The 24,759-nt window shown below is 41.4% G+C and overlaps 1 protein-coding gene across 1 annotated transcript in view; it reads left to right on the forward strand.

Moving 5' to 3' along the window:
- The window catches only part of reln (reelin), a 1,039,407-nt gene that overhangs the window by 798,212 nt on the left and 216,436 nt on the right, over window positions 1–24,759 (forward strand). Inside the window, exons 53-55 of the mRNA XM_053500241.1 lie at window positions 1,771–1,948; window positions 2,078–2,271; window positions 2,514–2,773. Of these exons, the coding sequence (XP_053356216.1) occupies window positions 1,771–1,948; window positions 2,078–2,271; window positions 2,514–2,773 (632 nt within the window). The remainder of the gene's footprint in view (window positions 1–1,770; window positions 1,949–2,077; window positions 2,272–2,513; window positions 2,774–24,759) is intronic.

Consider the following 24,759-nt stretch of genomic DNA (forward strand, 5'->3'; position numbering starts at 1 on the left):
GAGTCCCCCAGATCTGCTCCTTTACCTATGGCAAATCTATTTATAAAAATGCTTGGCTAAATAAATAGGTTTTGGACTTAAACACTAAGACTGTGTCTGAGTCCCGAACACTATTTGGAAGACTATTCCATAATTTTGGGGCTTTGTAAGAAAAAGCTCTGCCCCCAGCTGTATTTTTCATAATACGCGGTACTGACAAGCAGCCTGCATCCTTTGATCGAAGTAGACGTGGCGGATCGTAAGACACTGGCAGTTCGCTCAGGTACTGCGGCGCGAGACCATTTAATGCTTTATATGTCAAGAGTAGTATTTTAAAATCAATGCGAAATTTCACAGGGAGCCAATGGAGTGAAGATAAGATAGGGGTGATGTGCTCATATCTTCTGGTTTTAGTGAGGACTCTCGCTGCTGCATTCTGGACTAGCTGAAGCTTATTTATGCATCTAGCTGAACAACCAGACAGTAAGACATTACAATAGTCCAACCTAGAGGTGATAAAAGCATGAACTAGTTTTTCTGCGTCGTTTAGCGACAATAAATTTCTTATCCTGGCAATATCTCTGAGGTGAAAGAATGCTATCCTGGTAATATTATCTACATGTGCTTCAAATGAAAGGCTGGAATCAATAATCACACCAAGGTCTTTCACTGTTGCATTTGATGGAACAGAAAGGCCATCTAAAGTTACGGTGTGATCTAAAATTTTACTCCTAGCTGTATGCGGTCCTATAACTAGAACTTCTGTCTTATCCGGATTTAGCAGAAGGAAGTTAATTAGCATCCAATTTCTTATTTCCTGCAAACATTGCTCAATTTTAGTAAACTGTTTTTTCTCATCAGGTTTTGATTGAGACATATAACTGTGTATCGTCAGCATAACAATGAAAACTAATACCATGCTTATGGATTATGTTGCCCAGAGGAAGCATGTAAAGGGAAAAAAGCAGTGGACCTAAAACTGAACCCTGCGGAACGCCAAACTCCACTAGAGAACATGCAGAATAAACACCATTTAAGTCTACATACTGATAACGATGGGTCAGATAGGATCTGAGCCAGGAGAGGGCTGTACCCTTAATTCCTACTACATTTTCTAATCTGTGAAGAAGAATAGCGTGATCAACGGTGTCAAAAGCTGCACTGAGGTCAAGTAATACAAGCATAGTTACACAACCCTGATCAGAGGCCAATAGAATGTCATTTACTACTTTAACAAGTGCTGTCTCTGTACTGTGATGAGGCCTAAATCCTGACTGATACAGTTCATGTATGCCATTTCTATGTATATATGAGCATAGCTGCTCCGCTACTATCTTTTCCAGAATCTTAGAGATAAAGGGGAGGTTTGATATTGGCCTGTAACTGGACAGCTGACAGGGGTCGAGGTCAGGTTTCTTAATTATTGGTTTGATAACTGCTAATTTAAAAGATTTTGGAACATAACCAATGCTGAGTGAAGAATTAATTATTCTCAACAGGGGTTCTGTTATTGCTGGTACTATCTGTTTAAGAAAATGTGTCGGTACAGGATCTAATATTCAGGTTGATGAATTTGAAGAAGAGATGAGTGAAATTAGTTCATTCTCTTCAAGGGGAGTAAAGTATTCTAGGTTCTGATCTGACATGGCTAGATTAACATCTGCATCAATTACATTGTTCGCTCAACCGCACCAAAACGTTTTCCAGAGCGCGGAGGAATGTTGTTTAGGCTACACATTGCATTTTGTTTATAAAATGTTATATTATTATGTTTCTCTTTCTGTCACTTAGGTGTGACCCAGAATGGGGAGGTAGATACTGTAATAAAGCCCTAGTTACTCTCTTGTCCAAGGTAAAGGACAGCTTTAATCATGCACCATCTGTCAATCACTGGCATCTACTAACTGGTGGAAAACTGAGTACAGTGTGTGGGACTGTAGCATCAGGTTCATCACTGCATTTTAGTGGGGTAAGATTATACACATTTTTATATATGAAATATTAATTAGAAAACCATTTTAAAATTATGATCGATTAAATTATACTGTTATCATGAAAATGTATATTTATTTATTTATTTATTTGTGCATTCTGACAGCTCTGCAGTCGTCAGCTCGTAACAGTATCTTTGAACTTGACCAACGCTGAATTTGTGCAGTTTTATTTCATGTATGGCTGCATAGCTCACCCACCCAACCAAAACCAGGGTGTCTTACTGGAGTTCAGCTTGAATGGAGGCATCAGCTGGAATTTGCTGACTGAAATAAACTATGACCAATACAGCAAGCCAGGGTATGACTCTCCAAATAAATGTCTAAAATATTTAAATTATCAGCATAATGCTGACACAATGGAAATACTAATGCTTGATTTACTGAATATTCTTAGCCGCAAATCGTTTATTTTAATTTGTTTTTAGATGGCTAATACTTTCTTGATTGTTAACAATTTTCAGTTTTTGCTTTAGTAATTTTTTTAAAAAAAATTTTGCAACCTAAACTTTGTGATATTAATATTAATATTACCTTCCACAGGTTTGTGAATGTGCTGTTGCCCCCTATTGCCCAGGCAGTGGGAGTGCAGCTTCGCTGGTGGCAGCCACAACAGAATGGAAGAGAACGTGCAGACTGGGCACTTGACAATGTGCTAATTTCTGGCTCAGATACACATACTCAAATCTCAGCCACATTTGGTAGAGCTGCACTACCCAGTCACGAGAGATATCCAGCTGATGGAACTCTGTCTGGCCACATGGGGACAGTAAGCCAAGATGAAAAAAACAGCAATGGAAGAGGTATGACATGCACATTTGTAGTGAAAAATGTCTTTCACTCTGATTAAATGTTGCATTAATGCTGTATTCACCAATGCATTTGAATATTCAGTAAATATAAAGTCTATAGAACCTTAAAAATATTTGATTTATAGTCCTGTGTAAAAGTTAGTGCCCCCTTTTTGTTTTGAAATATAATAAAAATCATCTGATTTTTCAATGTTATTTATTTAACAATCATGACAATATCCTGGCAATATTAAGTACTCTCTTATTGCTTCCATACAATTTAAGTTGGCAAATTGCAGCCAGGTGTTGCTAATAATTGGCCCTTAATTAAGTTTTGGTAGTTTGCTGGTCTAGTTTTTGGTTTGTGTTAACACCGTGCCAGTTCAACATTTTACAGTGAGAAAGATTATTCATAAGTGAAAAGCATTCAAGACAGTTGTCAATCATCTCAGAAGCAGACATCCCAGCACATTTACCCCAAGATCAGACTTTACAATGCTCAGAGAAATGCAAAAAACAAAACAAAACCAAGAGCTACAGCTCAGGCCCTCTATAGCCTCACTGACAATGTTCAATGTTAAAAGCCATGGCAGCACAATTAGAACACTGAAAAAGTAGAGCTTACTTGGAAGGGCTGCCAGAAGAAACCTCTTTTGTCTAAGCCCCTGTCCACACGTATGTCCACACATAATCTGTTAAAAACAGTTTTTTTTTTTTTTTTTTTCAGTTTTGGCCCTTCTTCCATATGCAAACACAATTTTGGTCATTGAAAATGGAGCTTTGAAAAAGATTTTACAAAACTCTGTTTTCAGTGGTGTTGTGTGGACAGGGGAAACAGAGATTTTGACTTGTAACATCACCTTGTGTGCCAATGATGTCAATGTCTGTGGCTAGTCTCCTTGATTTGACATCAGCTTTGTTTATGAAGATATTTGTACAATGGTACAAACGTACAGTAAACTAGTAACATTGCTTACTGGGCTTTCTACAAGACACAGTTACTTGCACATGTCAGGGGCGGACAGAGGTGGCTGGACGGAAATGAACCCAATAGCAGACACACAGTGATTAAATGATGGGAAATAATGTTTTTAACCTTTATTTTATAAACTGAGGCTTGGGTAGCAGGCACAGCAGGAGCAGGGGAGAGGAGCAGTGGCTGTGTGTGCTTGGTGACTGGGGAAGCCTTTAGTGACGTGAGAGGAGGCGGGGTAATGACGCGAGGGGATCTCCACAATCCCGGAAGTCGAACGCGGGGAATCCTCTCGGGCTCTTGCAAGCGATCTTTTCTTTTGCTGTCAGTCCGCTTAGCACGTATACGTTGGTGAATGGAGTGCAGTGGCTTGTCTTCTTCGGCGAAAGTGAAGATCGGCGCGCGCCGCGAGTGTTTTTTCTCCGCGAATACGGGAATGCTCGAATGCGGAAGTGCTCGCGAGCAAGGCGAGCAAGATGAAGTGGCGGCTGGAAGAGTCGTCCTTGTCCAGGCAGAGGTCGATATCCGAAAATCCAGCAGCGAGGGCGAACAAATCCAAAACGTGAGTGCAAATCCGAAATCCCGGGAACATGCGAGGTCATACACATTAATCAGTCCGATAACAGCAGAAGTACCAGGAGGGGCGTAGACGAGAGAGAAGTCCGAAAAACAGGCAGGGTCGATAACAGGCTAGATAACACTGAAAACTGCTTTACAAGATAGACGTGGGGCACACGAGTAAGATACTGCGGCACTGAATGGTTCTCTCAGCGTGCTTAAAAAGCCTAGAGATGATTGCATAATAGGTTTCAGGTGTGCTTGAGTGGCAGGTGACATTGAGAGGGGAAAAACCTGGAGTGGAGTTTAGAGTCTGGAGGTGCTGGGTTGATCTGGCTGGCGTGTGACAGCACATTACTTTAATGAACAGAGATGCCTGAATGTACTAGGAAGCTCACTGCTGCTACAAACAAAACAATTCTGATTGGCTCTCTGTTTATTAGGGATGCCCATAACAGCACTGAACAGGGTGTTTTGTGTTTTCATGTGTCATCTTAGTCAAAGTTCAGACTTTAACCCAATTGTTGTTAAATAAATTAGTGGCATGGAAAAACTACTTATTTGTTGTGCGATTGGTTTTTGTCTAATGCTAAAACCCATCACAAGCAGATAAGTTTTTTACCCCCCGTCCCTCCCCCAAGTAAAAACAAGGGGAAAAAAGGGGGGCATTACATTTTACACATGACAGTATGTGATCTAAAGATGAAACCAAGATAAATAGTAATTTCCACCTGTAATGTCATATAGTAACCATCAAAATTATAATGATAATCAAGTTAAGGGATAAACGTTTCTATTAAGTTTCTTTAAAAATTTATAATTACCAGAAAATGATTAATTAATTTCATATTTATTTTATTGAGTAAATCTTAGGCTGTCAGAACCTTAGAAATGCATGCTGATCAAGTTCCATAATTTTTTTAATTAACTGCAAACATAGAATGTACTAGCAAATCTTAACATATGTCCACCTTATCATTGATAAATCCAGAGTAAGTAGATTTTTGCATAATAATTATCAAATTTACATTTTTTAGAAGGATATGCTGTATCCTTCTAAATGATAGATAGATAGATAAGTTATAGGTTGATAACATTTAAACTGTAAACATTTAAATTGACTGGTAAAAGTCAATTTTTACCAGTAAAATGGTAGAAGTTGATGAAACAAGACCAACATCTTTAGCCATCTCTTTGGAATTATCGATACTTGTATGGCTGTGGGGTCAGACAAGACAGATAGTCTTAACAGGCATAGATTTGCCTTGGGGGCCCATGATCCTGTCACCAGATTACTCGTATATAATTAATAATCAGTGTTATCAATTGTGCAAATGGTTTTATATGCTGTCTCCACAGGTGACTGCTACTTTACAGTTTTTAATGATTTGGGTTTGTCAAATACTGTTTAAAATAATAAATCAAACTTAGCTTTTTCAGCACAACAGATAATGCACAGATTCATACATTTCTCCACATCTTAATGTATTATTATTATTATTATTATTATTCTAAAATATATTACATATAGATATTTATATTTACATTTTATATATTAATATTAAATTGAGTGTATACAACTGTTTTCTTTTAGATTCTCTGATACAAGCAGCACTTTATCACCTATATTAAAATTTTTCACATTTCTCTGTGGTATGTGCAGCAAACGGGTACAGGCAAATGGCATTTATGGTTTTTACAAATTGCCAGTGGGACAAAATTTTTCCTCAATTTACTTTTTACCTCCTCTACAAGCTAAACTGTCTAATCTCCCTGATTTGGCCTTCTTTTCAGTTATTTTGACTAGATTATGACAGTCCTACACAGCTCTATTACAGAGGCTTAAACAATAGTAATTAGAGCAGTCTGATTAGAATCATGCAGCCGAGTCATGCATTTGTAGGCTTTGTCTGTGTGCATAAAGCCTCCATACAACTGTTCCTGATTTTACTATTTCACTTTTTTTTTACTATTTAAAACTACAAAAATCTGTCAGAACTACAACACCCACTATAATGTGTAGCCTACTTTGCAATGCTCAATGTTGTAAAGTGACATCACACGCTGTCCTACAGTAGGAACAGTCCAATTACTTGCTGAAAGTAAGCTAAATAAACAACTTTTATGTTCTACACTGAAAGGAATATTTTAGTTCTAAAATTTCTTTGACCTCAATTTCTAGGACTGATTCTGAGACACTTGGTAAATATGGGATTAGGTGTTATTTTATATTAATTTAGCAAGCTTTCTTCTACGCCTTAAATCAGACCTATAGTCCTATGTACAAGTTAGTGCACACAGTGAGAAAGATTGTTCACAACTGTAAAGCATATAAAACAAGCTGCCAATCTTCCCATGAGTGGATGTACCAGCAAATTCAAAACCAAAGTCAGACTGTGCAATGCTCAGAGAAATCCAAAATAAACCCCAAGCGCTACAGTACATCTCGGACCCTGCAGGCATCACTAAGCAGATTAAAGATTAAAGACTTAGAAGAAGGCTGAACAAGCACAGTTTTCTTGGAAGTGTTGGCAGGAGAAATCTCTATTGTCTAGAAAGAACATAAAAGCACTACTGAGGTTTGCAAAACAGCATGTGAAAAACCACAAGGCCAAATTCTGGGACAATGTTCTATGGACAGATAAGAACAAAGTAAAATTATTTGGCCTTGATGCCCAGGCACCAGACACTTATAATTACTTTCAGCAAGTAATTCATGCATTTACAGGTATGCTAAAATTCAAATCAGTGTAAGTATCATGTACGTGCATGTTATCCACAAGTTCTGACGCGTGTCTTTCTTGTTACACAGTGTCACTCACGAACCCAGACATTCGTTGATTTCTTTGTCTCTTGTTTTATTTTCAACATCAAAGTACAACGGTTGTTACAGTTTCTTGCATAAATCCACTGTAGTCACAACAAGTCATTTCCTGTGTTCTGTAGCTTCGATAGATTACAGTTACAACAACTTATCTTACTGTATCCTTTAGCTCACAGTATCATGGTCAAAAGCTTGTATTCTCCACACCTTTCTGTATCCTTCCGTGTCTTAACAACAACTGAACAACTAACGTGCATAATAAACATGCAGCTACATAACTGTGGGATGATGTCACAGAACAACCCATGAAGTGATGTCACAATACAAATTACACAATACAACTAATAAACTCTCACTGTCTAGTGGCGGCGCAAAGTCCTCCACATCCTCTGGAAACGCGTCCTCGTCGCCGTGCAGGAGCGGCGCGTACTGTAGTCCTCCACGTCGACCACAGGCGGCGGGAGAGGGAGCGTGCCGTCCAGATCAGAGAGAGGGAGAACATCTGGGACTACAGCGTGGCTCTCCCAAACCTGAACGAGCAGCTTTTGGAGCTGCACCACCTGCTCCCGCAGGTCACAAATGCGCTCCTCATTTTGCTGCGCCAAAAACGTGTAGACGTCTCCCGTTTGTCCCTCACCACCGTCATGCCAGACCTCCTCGGCCTGTGCCTCTTCGTCGGTGCTTGGGACCTTGTATCTCCCCGCTGCCTCACCTTTAAACCGCGTTCGCCGAATGGGGAGCCTGCAGCCTTCCCAGCTCTGCCACGCCTTTAACTCTCTCTGCTTCTCGCTTTCTTCCAGCAAGTCCGCCGGTTCGGCGAGCCTGCAGCCCTCCCAGCTCTGCCACAGCTCTCTCTCTCATTCCCCCTCGCTGCTGTCCAGCCATTCCGCCAGCTTGGGTGAGATGGTAATAGCTCCCCCCAAAAAAACATCTAGGGGAGAGACCTCTGCTATGCCACTTTGACGGTCTAGCTTTCTGTCACGGTTCCTCAATCGGCGTGTGTTTTGGCATAACTGCGGAGGCGAGCTGGCGGTTTAAAAAAGGTTTTAATTGAGCTTAACACAAGCACAAACAAAAGTAAAGCTCTTCCTAGCGAGCACGTTTTGAAGCTTTAAATGTACAGCTTAACAAAATCACACCGACATAGACCATAATAATAAGAACAACAAAAGCTAGACGCCTAGACTGATGCTTAGTCAGGCTATTTATAATTAACTTAATTATCTTTCTCGGTTCAGGTGAATGTCTACGTCAAAAAAATTACGAAATGACACTTACACAACCATGTACTCCTACTTTACATTTACCTTACAATTCAATTCTATTAAATTTTATTTGTATAGCGCTTTTAGCAATTGTCATTGCCGCAACCAGCTTTACACAATCAAAATAATTATTTAAGTTTGAATGAAATTTAAATTTGTATGAATCAAAATGGTCAGTTTGTCCATGGTGAGCAAGCCGAGGGCGACAGTGGCAAGGAAAAACTCCCTGAGATGGTAAAGGAAGAAACATTGAGAGGAACCAGACTCAACAGGAAACCCATCCTCATTTGGGTGAAACAGAAAGCAGTAAATGATCTGCATTTATACAGTGTGTTAGGTGGCAGGCAGTTCAGCTATAATAGCTGATGTTAATTGATGTTAATATGGAGTCCAGGTAGTTATTGAAGACCCAGGTAGACTTGTAGGAAGTTCCAGTCCTGAACTATCGAACTGTCAAGTCCCCAGAGAAACAGTTGCCAACACCAGTCAAGGCCAGAACCAGAGATCTTCAACCAAAAACGGGGCACCAGCATGGGTCAGACAGGTCCGGAGGGCAGAGGGAGTCTGGATTACTGGCAGCTCAGGAACTACATGTGTAGCTCGACAGAGAGAGAGAAAGAGTAAAAAGGGGGAGACGGGGAGAGAGGAAAGAGAATGAGGGGGAGAAAGAAAAAAAGAGGAGAGATGGCAGTTAGGTATGGTCACAGTCACACAATGTATAATGTGAATGTATATTAACTGTAGAGTGCAAGCAGAGACTCCGGCAGGACTATGACAGCATAACTAAAAGGGAGAGCCATAGAAAAACACAAACATGAGGGCTTCCTGAGATGTAAAGCAAACAATCACCCCACCGTCAGCAAACCTGAGTGATCAATGAGAGTGAGGAAGACAGCATCTAAATATACCAGTTCACCATAATACTCTACATTCATGAGTCAGATTTGCTCCTTTACCTAAGGCAAATCTATTTATAAAAATGCCTGGCTAAATAAATAGGTTTTTAGCCTGGACTTAAACACTGAGATTGTGTTTGAGTCCCGAACACTATTTGGAAGACTATTCCATAATTTTGGGGCTTTGTAAGAAAAAGCTCTGCCCCCAGCTGTATTTGTCATAATACGCGGTACTTACAAGCAGCCTGCATCCTTTGATCAAAGTAGGCGTGGCGGTTCGTAAGACACTAGCAGTTCGCTCAGGTACTGCGGCGCAAGAACATTTAATACTTTATATGTCAAGAGTAGTATTTTAAAATCAATGCAAAATTTCACAGGGAGCCAATGCAGTGAAGATAAGATAGGGGTGATGTGGTTCTGGTGAGGACTCCGCTGCTGCATTTTGGACTAGCTGAAGCTTATTTATGCACCTAGCTGAACAACCAGACAGTAAGGCATTACAATAGTCCAACCTAGAGGTGATAAAAGCATGAACTAGTTTCCTGCATCGTTTAGCGACAATATATTTCTTATCTTAGCAATATTTTTGAGGTGAAATAATGCTATCCTCGTAATATTATCTACATGAGCTTCAAATGAAAGGCTGGAATCTATAATCACACCAAGGTCTTTTACTGTTGCACTTGATGGAACAAAAAGGCCATCTAAAGTTACGGTGTGATCAAAAATTTTACTCCTAGCTAAATTTTTTACTCCTATGTCTAGAACTTCTGTCTTATCCGGATTAAGCAGAAGGAAGTTAATTAGCATCTAATTTCTTATGTCCTGCACACATTGCTCAATTTTAGTAAGCTGTTTTTTCTCATTAGGTTTTGCTGAGACATATAACTGTGTGTCGTCAGCATAACAATGAAAACTAATACCATGCTTACGGATTATGTTGCCCAGAGGAAGCATGTAAAGGTAAAAAAGCAGTGGACCTAAAACTGAACCCTGCGGAACGCCAAACTCCACTAGAAAACATGCAGAATAATCACCATTTAAGTCTACATACTGATAAGGGCTGTACCCTTAATTCCTACTACATTTTCTAATCTGTAAAGAAGAATAGCGTGATCAGTGGTGTCAAAAGCTGCACTGAGGTCGAGTAATACAAGCATAGTTACACAACCTTGATCAGAGGCCAATAGGAGGTCATTTACTACTTTAACGAGTGCTGCCTCTGTGCTGTGATGAGGCCTAAATTCTGACTGATACAGTTTATGTATGCCATTATTGTAGATATGAGCAAAGCTGCTCCGCTACTATCTTTTCCAGAATCTTAGAGATAAAGGGGAGGTTTGATATTGGCCTGTAATTGGACAGCTGACAGGGGTCGAGGACAGGTTTCTTAATTATTGGTTTGATAACTGCTAATTTAAAAGATTTTGGAACATAACCAATGCTGAGTGAAGAATTAATTATTCTCAACAGGGGTTCTGTTATTGCTGGTACTATCTGTTTAAGAAAATGTGTCGGTACAGGATCTAATATACAGGTTGATGAATTTGCAGAAGAGATGAGTGAAATTAGTTCATTCTCTTCAAGGGGAGTAAAGTATTCTAGGTTCTGATCTGACATGGCTAGATTAACATCTAGTCAAGTGCATTGTTCGCATCAAGTCTGCATCAAGGCAATCTGCATCAAGTACATTGTTCGGTTTCGAAGCCTCAATTTTATGCCTAATATTTACAATTTTATTATTAAAAAAGTTCATGAAGTCCTTACAAGGGCTGAAATCTTAACCATTCAAGCAGTACACTGTGTTAACAACCACATAACGGGTAATGCACATGAAAAACATAAGACATTTGCAAATTTGGAAATTCCACTTTTTAGATTCACATCTGAACAGGCCACATGTAAGGTCATACTATCGGTTGCACAAAATATAACATTACAAATATGACAACTCTTGAAAAAAACACTAAAACATATATCCAGACATGACATTTAACAAGAATATTAACGGGAAATATGTTTACCGCTGGATGGTATCAATTATGTTGATTAAACATGATTGTACAGAGAGCATGCAGCTCCTCTTGCTTACTGCGCGTCACACAAAATGTCTAAAAACAAGAATCCTACACATAATGCACAGCACCATCTTGTGGCCACTTTAGGGAAAATACAGGAATTTACTGTTTTTACTTTCTAAATCTTAAACAATAATTAACAGTGGATAAGGAAATTTGGAAAGAGAGAAATAAACTTCTGTTTACCACTTGGTTAGACCCTTTCCTGCAATAAGTCACTCAGTTACAAACTCAGTACTCATGCAGTGCTTTCTCAAACAATGCAGTGCCAATTCTGGTTAACACTTGAGGCACCATATCAGTGCCAACAAGCAGACCTGGGTGCATGGAAGGAATTCATGTGAACACACGCAGCTGTTTGCTTGCTCTTGCGCACAGTTAGAATTGGTCCTTCTCTTTGAACCATAGGATACATTTCACAAAACTTGAGACTGAAAACACTCAACTGCAGCATCAGAATTAAGGCCCCCACTATCAGATCCTGCAGTGCCTCTACCAATATCCACTGCACCGGGTACCAGGTCACATTAATTGGAGCCATTGGAGTGGCTCCACTCACAGTTGGTTGCACCACCTCCTCTACTACTACTGCATATGGCTCAGAAATCTTAGTCCCATCTGTGATGATAGGCTGGGTATCTGGCTGAAATTTGTTTATGCCGCTAAGCCTAGAAGTGGGCATGGCACCTGGGTGTAACTCTGATCGGTGAACCTTTTTTTGACGGCCCACTTTCTAGGGGTTCCACAGCGTAAGTCGTGCCAATTATATCAACTACCCAATAGACAATAGGGCTCTAGGCTTCATGATTCCTTTTGGTCTTTTGAAGGATGTGTCAATTAAACTTTGTAAAAACATCAGAAACAACCAGAACATTTTTATGCCCATTAGTAGCAGGTTCTAATAATGTAAAGTCCCCTTCGATTACTTTTAAGTGCCTTGAGAACAAAAATGCTCTCTTTGGGGCCTGGATTCTGGGCTGAGGCATCTTTGTGAGGACGCACCCAGACACTTTCTCACCCATTCCTCCACATCCTCATGAATGCCACGCCAGAAACATCTCTGCTTTAAAAAACCCACACTCTTCTCAGCACCCTGGTGCTCCATATCATCATGCACACTGTACAGCATTTACTCCTTTAGACACCCAGGTAACAACATTTGCCAGCAGTTCTCACCAGAACGACAATCTACCACTCACACAGCAGCCCATTATGTTCTTTTTTAAAGCTTTAGTGCTTCAAATGACACTTTACTGGTTTGGACGGAGATATCTTTTCAGAGTGCACTGGTCTCTTCATCCCAGAACTTTTTAAACACTTCTAGAACAGAATAGCTTTTTCTGAAAGCTCCATTTGTTTCCTTTCAAAGGCTACACTTGATGCTGCGCGAAAAACGCTATTGGAACATCTTTTCGTTTTGCGGGTTGTGAAGCATGTGTGTATCAAACACACCAAATTTTGGCATATATAACCTCGGTCAGGTGACGTGATCTGATGAGATGCACCTGCAGGTTGTAAATAGGAGTAAACCGGAAACATTTCTCAGATATTTTGTCTTCAGACTGCATTTTGCGCGTGTGTTACAAACAAATCAAAAGCAAAGTAAAAAAAATTAAAAAAATGGTTTAACTCGCCGATATAATGGAGTTTAAATTGAGACGTTTCCCCCCGTGCAAAAGTTTCCTTTTGGAGAGCGATCTTTACACTTTTTGCTTTAAATGTTTGGGTGAAAGTCATGCTCTCCAAAGGCTTCGAGGAGACTGTAAACATTGTGATCTTCTTCCCATGAAAGTGCTTCGCACGCGCCTTGCGTTCTTTAGAGAACCACGAGCCGCGCTGCACTCCTGGGGGTCACAAGCCGATCTGGCCGAGGCGCGCGAGACGGAGTCTCCCCTCCTTTCTCTCGCCCTCTCTTCCAATTGGAAAGTCTCTCCTTCCACTTCACAAGCACACTCCGGTGCTTTTCGTGAGTGTGTTGAAGAGACTCGCTCTCTTGCTTCTGTGGAAATGGAAGTAGCTACCTCAGAACGCTTCTTTAAGGAAGATAGAGAGTATAAAGAGCTGCTTAAAGTTATAACGCATACAGTCGAGCGGCTGCACATTGTTCGGCCACAGGAGCAAGCCTTCCCCAAACGGTCAAAATTAGATGACAGATTTCTGTCGGGTGGTCAGGAGATGGAGCCACGATGCCGCTCTCTCCCCTTTTTGACGACCTCCACAACGAATTAACTCGTTCTTGGAGCAAGGCTAATTCATCCCGTATTTTTGTACCATTGACTTTGTTTTATGCGTTGATGCAAAAGCAAGTCAAGTCAAGTCAAGTCGCTTTTATTGTCACATCATGTTACTGGTACACTGGTACCGTACACGTGAGTGAAATTCTTATGTGCAAGCTACACAAGCAATAGTGGTGTACAATTATAAGAATAAATATAATACATATAATACATATGGATAATACAGTAGTAAAATATTGTGCTATTAAGTGTTATTGAAAAAATTATAATAAAAAAAAAGTGAGTAAGTATACACATATACACATACAGAATATACACACATATACACGTCTATATATATATATCGTGAGTGTGTTGAAGTGTGTTGTATGTATATATATATATATATATATATATATATATATATATATATATATATATACACATACATATGCACATACACACATATGCATACATGTATATGCACATACACACACGATTGTGGGAGTGTGTCTACTTGTGTATAATGTATAAGGAATGTCCGCAATGAATGTTGTGCAAAAAGGCAATTATGTGCAGTATGGAGTGCATAAAGTGGCTTAGTGACTATAAAGTGACAGTGTGAAAGTGACAGTGTAGTGTCAGTGGAGACCTATTGGTCAGTGTTCAGTAGTCTGATGGCCTGATGATAGAAGCTGTCCCTCAGCCTGCTGGTTCGGGACCGGATGCTTCCATACCTCCTGCCTGACGGGAGCAGTTTAAATAGGTGGTTACTGGGGTGACTGGAGTCTTTGATGATCCTCCTCGCTTTCCTCAGGCACCGCTTCCTGTAGATGTCCTGGAGGGAGGGAAGCTCACCTCCAATTATCCTTTCGGAACACCGCACCACTCTCTGCAGAGCTTTGCGGTTGTAGGCGGTGCTGTTGCCGTACCAGGTCGTGATGGATCCAGTGAGGATGCTCTCGATGGCACAGCGGTAGAAGGACCTAAGTATGCGTTCACCTGTCTGAAGCACTTCCTTACATCCTCTTCAGACACCGTGTGCGCACTGACGTCATCCATGATGCGTTCGCTGTGCAGTCTCGTGTTGTTTCCTGTGTCGAATCTATCGTAAAATACGTTTAGATCCTCACACAGAGAGGCCGTGGTCTGCAGTGTGCTGGTTTTCTCTCTGAAGTCCATAATTGTATTCAGTCCCTGCCACATTCTTCTAGGATCATCAAATTGTTGTTCCACTTTGTCCCTGTACTCACGTTTTGCAGACTTAATAGTCTTCCGAAGTTGATAGGTGGCGTATTTATATTCCAATGTGTTAGCAGAGGCAAAGGCAGAGTTCCGTGCTGCCAGTGCCATGCGAACATCACTGTTTATCCATGGTTTCTGGTTTGGGTAAATTTTTACTGTTTTGGATGGTACAACATCATCCACACATTTCCTGATAAATCCACAGACTGAGTCTGCGTATTCATCAATGCTGTCTGCAGCCATTCGAAACATTTTCGTAAAACATCGAAATAGTCCAGTAACATGGAATCTGATTGGTCCGACCAACAGTGCACCGCCCTTAGGGTTGGAGCTTCCTGTTTCAGCTTCTGCCTATAGGCAGGCAGAAGCAGAATGGACCGATGATCTGATTGGCCGAAAGGGTGAGGGCTTTGTACGCATTCCGGAAGGAAGTGTAACAGTGGTCGAGCAGCCGCTCTCCTCGTGTGTTGATGAATGTGTTGATGGAGTTTTGGTAAAACTTTCCTTAAGTTGGCTCTGTTAAAGTCTCCAGTTGTAATAAACACTGCCTCTGGGTGTGCGGTTTCCTGACTGCTGATCGATACAGTTCCCCGTGTGTTCGGTCAGTGTCGGCTTGTGGGGGAATATAAACAGCCGTAATAATGACTGCTGAAAATTCCCTCGGTAGCCAGAATGGACGGCACATAAGCATCAGAAACTCCAGGTCCAGTGAGCAAAAGGACTTTATCGGGTGCACGTTTGCATAATCACACCAGGAGTTGTTGATCATGAAGCACACGCCGCAGCCTTTGCTTTTCCCAGTTAGCTCCCGCGACCTGTCTGCGCGATGCACAGAGAATCCTGGTAGCTGAATTGCGGAGTCCGGTATCTTGTCCGACAACCAGGTTTCTGTAAGGCAGATCACGCAGCAGTCCCGCGTCTCCCGCTGGAAGGAGATTCGTGCCCGAAGTTCACAAAGCTTGTTCTCCAGAGACTGTACGTTTGCTAGTAATAAGCTGGGGAGCGGTGGTCTGTTACTGCGCCGTCTCAGTCGAATCAAAACGCCGGATCTTCTACCTCTACGCCGGCGTTTGCAGGTTCCAGGGATCCAGGACAAAGGCGTCTCGGATGAGATGAATGGGGGATTTGTGAATGGAGGATCTGTGTTCCAAAACTTGAACTCCGGAAAATGGTAAGAAAGTCCTGATCTTATATCCAGTAATGTTTGACATAACGTGTTACTAGTAATAAAATAAAAATAGAATTAAATACCAAAAACCACTATTGCTTGAGGGAGCTCGCGACGAGGCAGCCATACTCGGCGCCATCTTGGAGTCAAAAGCACGAGGTTATATGGTGATGCCCCAGATAGAAGAGACGCTTGCGGGTTATCTTTCTCCTGGGACATCATCCTCACTGAAAACACTTCCCTCCAAGCCATGTAGAACTACTTCTACCCTAGTAGGAAAGGCTTTCCAAGCAGCAGGTCAGGCCGCGGCTTCTTTGCACACCATAGCAGTCTTGCAGGTGTACCAGGCTGATCTGCTAAAGGATTTGAGCACGAGCGGCACCATTAATAAGATAGCATTTACAGAATTACGCCAAGCTACTGACTTGTCCATTCGCGCGACCAAGCAGACAGCCCATGCTATCATCCATTCTATGGCTTCCCTGCTGTCCGCAGAGAGGCACCGGAGGGGTAATTTGGCAGGTATCAAGAATAAGGATCGAACATTCCTCGATGTCCCTGTCTCACCTTCTGGCCTGTTCGGCGATACTGTTAATTTCGTCGCCACCAGGTTTCAGGAAGCTAGGCTATACGAACAGGCTTTTGGGAAATTTCTCCCTTATGGTGCTCAAGAGTCGAGACTGTCGGCCACCCATTCTCGATCAGATCTGATTCTCACCAGACGGGAGGTGCAGAAGGAAAGCCTCAGCAGCCAGCAACCCCCTTGTAAAGACTGGGGTACGGCTCACCACCCCTTACAAGCCACCTTAAAGAGGTCAAATCGCCGCACTGTCTTCTTTTCGAAGAGGTCAATGCCGTGGTCACCACCTCACAAAAGGGCACATTTGCTGACTCTCGAACTGCAGGCGTTGCTGGAGAAAGGGGCCATAAAACAGGTTTCCCTTCCAGACATAGGGTCAGGCTATTCAAAATGTTGACTGTCAAAATCATCGTCTCACAAATCCAACCAAGGGATTGGTTTGTGACAATAGATCTGAAGGACACATATTTTCATATAGAAATTTTGCCACAACACAAGGTTCCTGATGTTCACTTTCGGGGACAAAGCTAACCAGGGCATTTAAATCACATAGATGACTGGCTGATCCTGGCCCAGTCTCAGGAGCTAGCGCTTAGACATCGGGATGATGTCCTAGCTCATCTCCATTCATTAGGTTTCAGACTTAACTCTACGAAAAGCATTCTCTTTCCGGCTCAGAGGACAACATACTTGGGTGTCACATGGGACTCGATCATTATGCGGGCACAGCTGTCTCCCGCTCGTATGGAATCAATTCTCAACGCCCTGAAGGAGTGACTGTACATCACTTTCAAAAGTGTTTAGTCCTTGGCAGCTGCATCCACAGTGATACCTTTGGGCCTTCTGCACATGAGAGCTTTTCAGTTGTTGCTAAGAGCCAGGGGATTAAATGCAAGGGCAAATCCCCAAAGGCAAATAAGGGTTACGCGCAAAAGACTTCATACCCTTTCTATGTGGTTCAGACCCCGGTTCCTGACTTTGGGTCCCACTCTAGGTCCGTCTGGTCATAGCAAGATGCTAACGACAGATGCTTTCCTTACCGGCTGGGGTGCGGTCTTAGATGGCTGTCCAGCCCAGGGGACAATTGCCTCAAAATGATGGCTCTATTTTTGGCCCTACAGCACTTCCTCCAGCAGCTGAGAGGCTACAATGTTCTAGTGCGGGTGGACAACACATCGGTAGTCTCCTACATAAATCGCCAGGGCGGACTGCACTTGCACCGCTTGAACGAGCTAACACATCAGGTGTTGCTCTGGGCACAGGACAAGTTCCTGTCCCTCAGGGCGATTTACATTCCGGAGCACATGAATGTGGAAGCAGATTTACTGTCCAGACAAGCTGTGACACATGGGGAATGGAAACTCCACCCCAACGTAGTCAGCCAAATCTGGGTAAGATTCTTTACAGCAGAGGTGTACCTTTCTATGTGGACCTTTTTGCCTCCCAAGAGACAGCACAATGTCCCCTCTACTACTCTCTGACTCGTCAAGCTCCCCTGGATCTGGACGCCATGGCCCAAATTACGCCTTTATGCATTTCCTCCGATAGCTCTGCTCCCGGGAGGGTCCGTCAACAGTGTTTGTGCCTCTTATTGATAGCGCCCTGTTGGCCAACCAGATTGTGGTTTTTGGACCTAATATCTCTCCTTGACGGCTCACCGTGGGTGATTCCAGTAAGGAGGGATCTTCTCTCAGGCTCAGGGGACGATATTTCACCCCCGGCCTGAGCCTCGAAACCTTTATGTCTGGCCCCTGAATGGGACCAACTAAATCAAGCTGGTTTTTCAGCCAGTGTAATTGATACTATTCTAAATGCTAGGGCTCCATCCACTAGGAGAGCTTATGCCTTTAAATGGAATGTATTTAAAAGTTGGTGCATGACGAAGCAGGTAGACCCAGTCCACTGCCGAATTGTTTTAGTTCTGGAGTTTCTGCAGGAAAAGTTGTCCTCAGGCTTGTGACCTAGTACTCTCAGAACGTACGTAGCCGCTATCCCACCCTGCCACGTTCTGATTGATGGGGTTACTGTGGGAAAGCACCCTTTAGTTGCCCGTTTCATTCATGGAGCTAAACGGTTGATGCCACCCACTGTCCCTTCATGGGATTTATCTATCGTGCTCGAAGGTCTAACTGACACCCCTTTCCAACCACTAGAGTCAGCGCCTGTCAGGTTTCTGACTCTTAAGATGGTTTTTCTGATGGCCATTACCTCTCTGAGGAGGATTGGAGATTTGCACGCCTTGTCAGACTCCCCATCCTGCCTGGACTTTGCCTCTGGGCTAGTCAGGGCCATTTTACATCCTCACCAGAACTATCTTTTGAAAGTTCCATTTTCAACCATGCACCCTGTTCTTCTTGAAGCCTTCTGTCCTCTGCCTTTTATAACTCCGGAGCAGAAGAGACTTCACTCACTGTGTCCAGTACATGCTCTTCAGATTTACGTCCACTGCACCAGCCAGTAGCGTAAGTCAGAGCAGCTCTTTATATGCTATGGGGGCCACAACCAGGGGCGGCCGCCACTACACAGACCCTGTCACACTGGGTGAGAAATGCTATTGCCCTCTCATATGAGGCGGCTTACTTCGTCTCTAGGAATTAAGGCTCATTCAACCAGGGGGATCGCCTCATCTATTGCTCTGGCAAGAGGTATTCCCCTGCAACAAGTGTGTGACGCGGCAGGTTGGTCCTCTCCGCACACATTTGTTAGATTTGGTGTTCATGCTACTTCAGGCTTATGGGTCCTCGAGTCAGCCTCCCAGAGATAGTTTATAGACCCATTCGGCCTTTGTGCGCACACGCTACACAACCTTGCAGTGCGACGGGGTTGGTATTCTTGTTCCCATAGCATTTTCACACAGCATCTTGTTCCCGCCTTTGAAAGGGAACGCCTCGGGTTACTTCACTGTAACCCTGTTCCCTGAAAAGGCGGGAACGAGATGCTGCGCTCCAATGCCGCACCTTGCGTGACCGGACGTCCCTTCTGACAAAATCGATCTGAGGAATGTTTCCGGTTTACTCCTATTTATAACATCTAGGCGCATCTCATCAGATGACGTTACCTGACGGAGGTTATATAAGACAAAATTTGGCATGTTTGATAAACACATGCTTCACAACCAGCATCACAAAAAATGTTCCTATAACATGGTACATGGACTGTTTCTGGAGTCTTTAAACTGCGGCAACCTTATCTGGGTCAGGAGAAATCCCCTGCACTGACACCTGATGGCCTAAGAAACGCAAGAAACGAGTCTTGAAGGAAACATTTTTCTAGCTTCACTTTCAAGCCAGTATCTGCCAACCCAAGGTGCTCTTCAAATGTTTGTTAGCAAGATGTTATCTAAATAAGGTGCGTTGCAGAACTATTATTATGCAAAATAATTAATACAATTAACACCAAACAAAATACTGGAATTATTAAATTTTAACAGAACCAAACTCTGATCAACAAAAATACAAAATATCTTACTCAAAAATAAAGTATACTCCAATAAAAAAAAAGTGTTTGTCACTCAAACAAATTCTTAATATACCAAATGCATGTTAACAATAAAAATAATTAAGGAAATGCTGAAATATACCTAAGAAAAAGCAGCAAGGGACACTATCAGTACACTGTAGAGTTTGCGCCCTTTGTCAGAGATGAATTAAATCTTTAACGATTAATAAATTAAATATATAATTGGTTGATTTGATTAACTGATTTACAATTTATAGCATACACTTCTTCTTCTTAATTGGTAAGATACAATAAATCATGCTATACGGTGGACGGATGTCCACTGTAGCACGATTTATTGTATTTTACCAATTTGGTTTGTCCCATGGCCAACTATGATAATACCAAATCTGGTGATATTTACAGTGGTTACCTAATCGGGATGTTGGTTTTACCGTTGCGTTGCTCCGTGGCAGCATTTGGGTTTGTGCATTTGCTGGCTTTTACCGCTAAGTGGTGCTATATAACTACAGACTGATGCCTCATGCCTTAGTTCATTCTCTGCAGGATCAATGAGCTGCAGCTCCTTTAGAGCTGCACGTATTGGCGTATAAAAGCAAGTGAAACATTGTAGTTAAATGAATTCATAATCACAGTACTAAAATTACAGTACGAATGTAGAATTCAAATTAAATTAAATCTTATTAGGATCAAATATAAGCGAAATAAATGTTAACACAGTGAGCCTTTAGATTTTATTACGTGTAATTAGAAAAGCTAGGCCTGTAGGGTTTTGTGTCATCTTATATCATGTTCTTTAAATTTGTAGTAGATTTATTAACTGAAATAAATGACCATAAAATGAAAACATTGGCAGGACGTTCTACTGCATCAGCAGATGTCTGTCATTCAGCCGCACTTGTGTTTTTGCGTTATTATAAGCAGGGGTGTCAAGTAACGTAATACAAATACTTTGTTACCTTACTTAAGTAGAAATTTTGCGTATCTATTCTTTACTGGTGTAATTATTTTTCAGCCGACTTTTTACTTCTACTCCTTACATTTTCACACAATTATCTGTACTTTCTACTCTTTACAATTTTAAAATAGCCTCGTTACTCCTATTTTATTTCAGCTTGTCATTAAAAAAAAAAACTAATAAATCGCGGCAAGTATAAACATACCATTTCGATACCCTATTGGTTGGTACGCGGTCCATCGCACCTGCACATGACGTCATGTCACACACTCCAGCAAGGACGTTTGAATAAAATAGCATTTTCGGTTGATAAGGTTGTGATAGGTAGACGAAGATGTCCGTGATAGAGACTTAAGATTTAGGTAACAGTAATGATAGCTAAGCCAGCTAAGCTTGGATGTACATTTACATTCCAATAAAGGTTATCAATGACATGCCTCTAAAGTTAGACTTTTTACACGAATAAAATACTTATAGGCAACTAGTTATCGTATCTTCTTCTCCATAAAACATGTTAATGCTTAGTAGTACACATTTATGTTTTTTTAATGTATTTGCAATGTACTAAAATGCATTCTTTTTCAATTGCCATATACAGTATCCCAAATCACTATCGCCGTTAAAAAATACAACAAAAAAACATGCTTCCCCCCCCATTTTACTTTTATACCTTAAGTAGTTTTGAAACCAATACTTTTACACATTTACTTGAGTAAAAAGCTTGAGTTAATACTTTAACTTTTAAAGAAGTATTTTAAAACCCTAGTATCTATACTTCTACCCAAGTAATGGATGTGAATATTTTTGACACCACTGATTATAAGAATGAAATGCAGTAGGCTGTAACGTGTTCGACCCATGTTGCATGGGCGGCACCATAAAGCACGTACACGAGGCAAGGTCTTATGGGGAAAAGGGTAATTTATTTGAGTAAAATGGGAAAGGAAAGGATTGAAGAAGGTAGAATGGAAAGAAAGGGAAAGGGAAAAAGGTTGTGCATGTGCAGGTCCGTGGGCAGTGCCATGCTGGCATGCGGGCACACAGCTGACGATAAGTGGCGGTGGGCAGAGTGGCAGAACGGAGCATGAAAAAGCAGCACTGCAGCATGTTCCCTTGTGACGGCGCTTCTCCCGCTGTCAATGGCCGGTGGAAGTCCTCGCTGCACAAATGCAAAAACTTAAGGCAAACGGATCAAAGGGCGGAATTTCAGTGTACGTGTCCCTGGGGGGTGTCACATCGCCCCACTCACATGCCACTCTCCTATTCTCCACCACATCATGTACTTCCCGGACCTCGGACTAAACTCTGCGCCTTACTTTTATAAGACAGAGCAAGCCAGAGATCATATTAACGTTAATTAACGCCAGCTGGCACAAATAAGCCGTCCTTTTGCCGCCTATTCAGGGAGCTTATAAAGTGAGCGACTAGCTATAGTAGAGTTGGACGCACGCCCATCACAGGTGCACGCCGTGACAGATTATTAGAATTTTCTTTAATAGTAAATAATGACCACCGTTGCGCTTTACCACTGCTGGCAAAACCTTATGAAATACAAGTTAAACATTTAACGATTTTACAAGTCTGTGCGTGCGTTTAAGCGCTGATTGGACTACATAGGAAAGTAAGGAGAAGGATCATGATGCTCAACAACCCAGAGCCCAAACCCTATTTAAATTAAATCAACAAACGTTGTTATAGCTGTGTGAGGGTAAATCATTCAAAAACAAACCTGTAGATTTCCATGTAATAAATAAATTGATATGATGAGCTATTGATCAGTGACTTATGTTAACGACTCAGATGTAAGTAAATGCTCATTGTTGTGCTGTTTGGGGGAGGGATGTGCTAATGACGATTTGGTCTGCTGTGTGTGTGTGTGTGTGTGTGTGTGAGGGGTGTCAAGAGGTCTTGCATACTCATGAAAAGATTTATTCAGTAAATCAGGGGCTCTGCTGGAAAAAGTTAGCCAAATCAGTCAAATAACAGATATACAAATGGTTTGAACTGAATACTAAACCTAATCCAGGCATGAGGATTAATAAACCAAGATAGCCCCATACCCGTTTTAATAAAAAAAAAAAAAAAAAAAAAAAATATATTATTGTGTATAGAGTGATTAAAATTAATGCAATTTATGCTATCATAAGAAAAATCTTAATTTCTGTTGAATTCACAAATTCTCAATTTCAAATACTGCATTAATATTATTTTGTACTACAAAATTCCTCCACGCTCTGAAAAACTTTTTACGTGCAGTTGAGCACTGATTAGACTACATAGGAAATTAAAGAGAAGAATTTGTATTAAGACTATAAAAAAATTAACCTGCATCTATTTTTAGGCGTGCCAGCTGCCACTTTTTAGTTAGAAGTACTATTTGATTTACTTCAAAATAACATTAAAACAAGAACAATAAAGCGTTTTTTTTTATATTGTTGACTACATTTGGACCTTGTAACGGGTTTGACCCTAAGTGCACGGGCTCGCATACACTTGAGGCGAGGTCTTATGGGAAAAAATGGGAAGAAAAGGGTTAAAGGAGTGAGGATGGAAAGGAAGGAATGTGCACGTGCAGGTTTAGTTGGCAGTGCATCGCTGGCATGCGGGCACAGGCTGGTAAGTGGTGAGCAGCGGACAGAGTGGCAGCATGGGCCCGCAAGGACAGCAGCTCCTGCCTTCGTCCGCTTGCGCTGACTCTGCTCTCCGCGGATGACCGGACCGGACCCTCCCAGCTCTCACTTCTTTGAGTCCTTCGCATATCTGAAGGGAAGGATGCCTAACTAGTGAGCGAGGAGCGATATTGATTTGGGCGATATAGATGAGGACTCAGATTAATGTGCAAAAACTATATAATAAAACTATATAAGACTACATAGCCTTTAAGACTCAACTTTTATTTAAGCACACTCACAATAACAAAAAAAAAAACTTTATGATTTTGTAAATGTTTAAAAACAAACAGGGTGCACTTTTCTGTATTGTTTTTGGTGAACTTGAGCGCGTCAGAAAATGAACCGAAACTCTGTGTATAATCGCCTCACAGATGTGAAAAAAATATATACTTATAGAAAGTGAAATGTCTGCTAATGGAAAAAATGTAGACAATGTAAATTGTATGAAAAGTGGATTTTTGGCGCATCCACTGCTGCGGAGACGACGAGATGACATGATTACCATCATCACCTAAGCCGAAACCAAAAATTCACTAATTTATCAATGAATTGAAATGGTCAAAGTCAGTCTGCTTGCTGTTTTTTACGACGCATTCATAATCATTAGTCTACTTCTGCCGGTGCGCTCTGGAAAACTTTATGCGTGCGGTTAAGCACTGTTGAAACTAGGTAGGGAATTAAAGAGGGGGATTACAATGCCGAATCGAAGTCCTGAGCCCAAACCTCATATAAATTAAATTAAAAAATATTATAAGTAAAAAAAAACAATATCCCACATAAAAAAAAAAAACTTTTATAAATTCTTTTTTAACATGAGTTGGCCCAGTGTTATGAGAGGAAGATTTCCTAAAGCTCCGAAATTGCTATTTTTAAAAATTTATGGAGGTTTTGAGCTGTATACACACACGCATCCTTGCCTAAACAACTCTTAAAACTACACGTGTGACACAATAACAATTATTTCGAACATTTTGCAGGCTGCCATTTGGAGAAAAGAAAAAATTTTTAATAAACCCGTTGTTGGGTCAAAATAACTCAATCAGGTGTTTCTTTGTAAATGACCCACTACATCTCATATCACCCAACATGAGCAACCAAACAATGCG

The sequence above is a fragment of the Clarias gariepinus genome, chromosome 7, assembly GCF_024256425.1.
Source record: "Clarias gariepinus isolate MV-2021 ecotype Netherlands chromosome 7, CGAR_prim_01v2, whole genome shotgun sequence".
NCBI lineage: Eukaryota > Metazoa > Chordata > Actinopteri > Siluriformes > Clariidae > Clarias > Clarias gariepinus.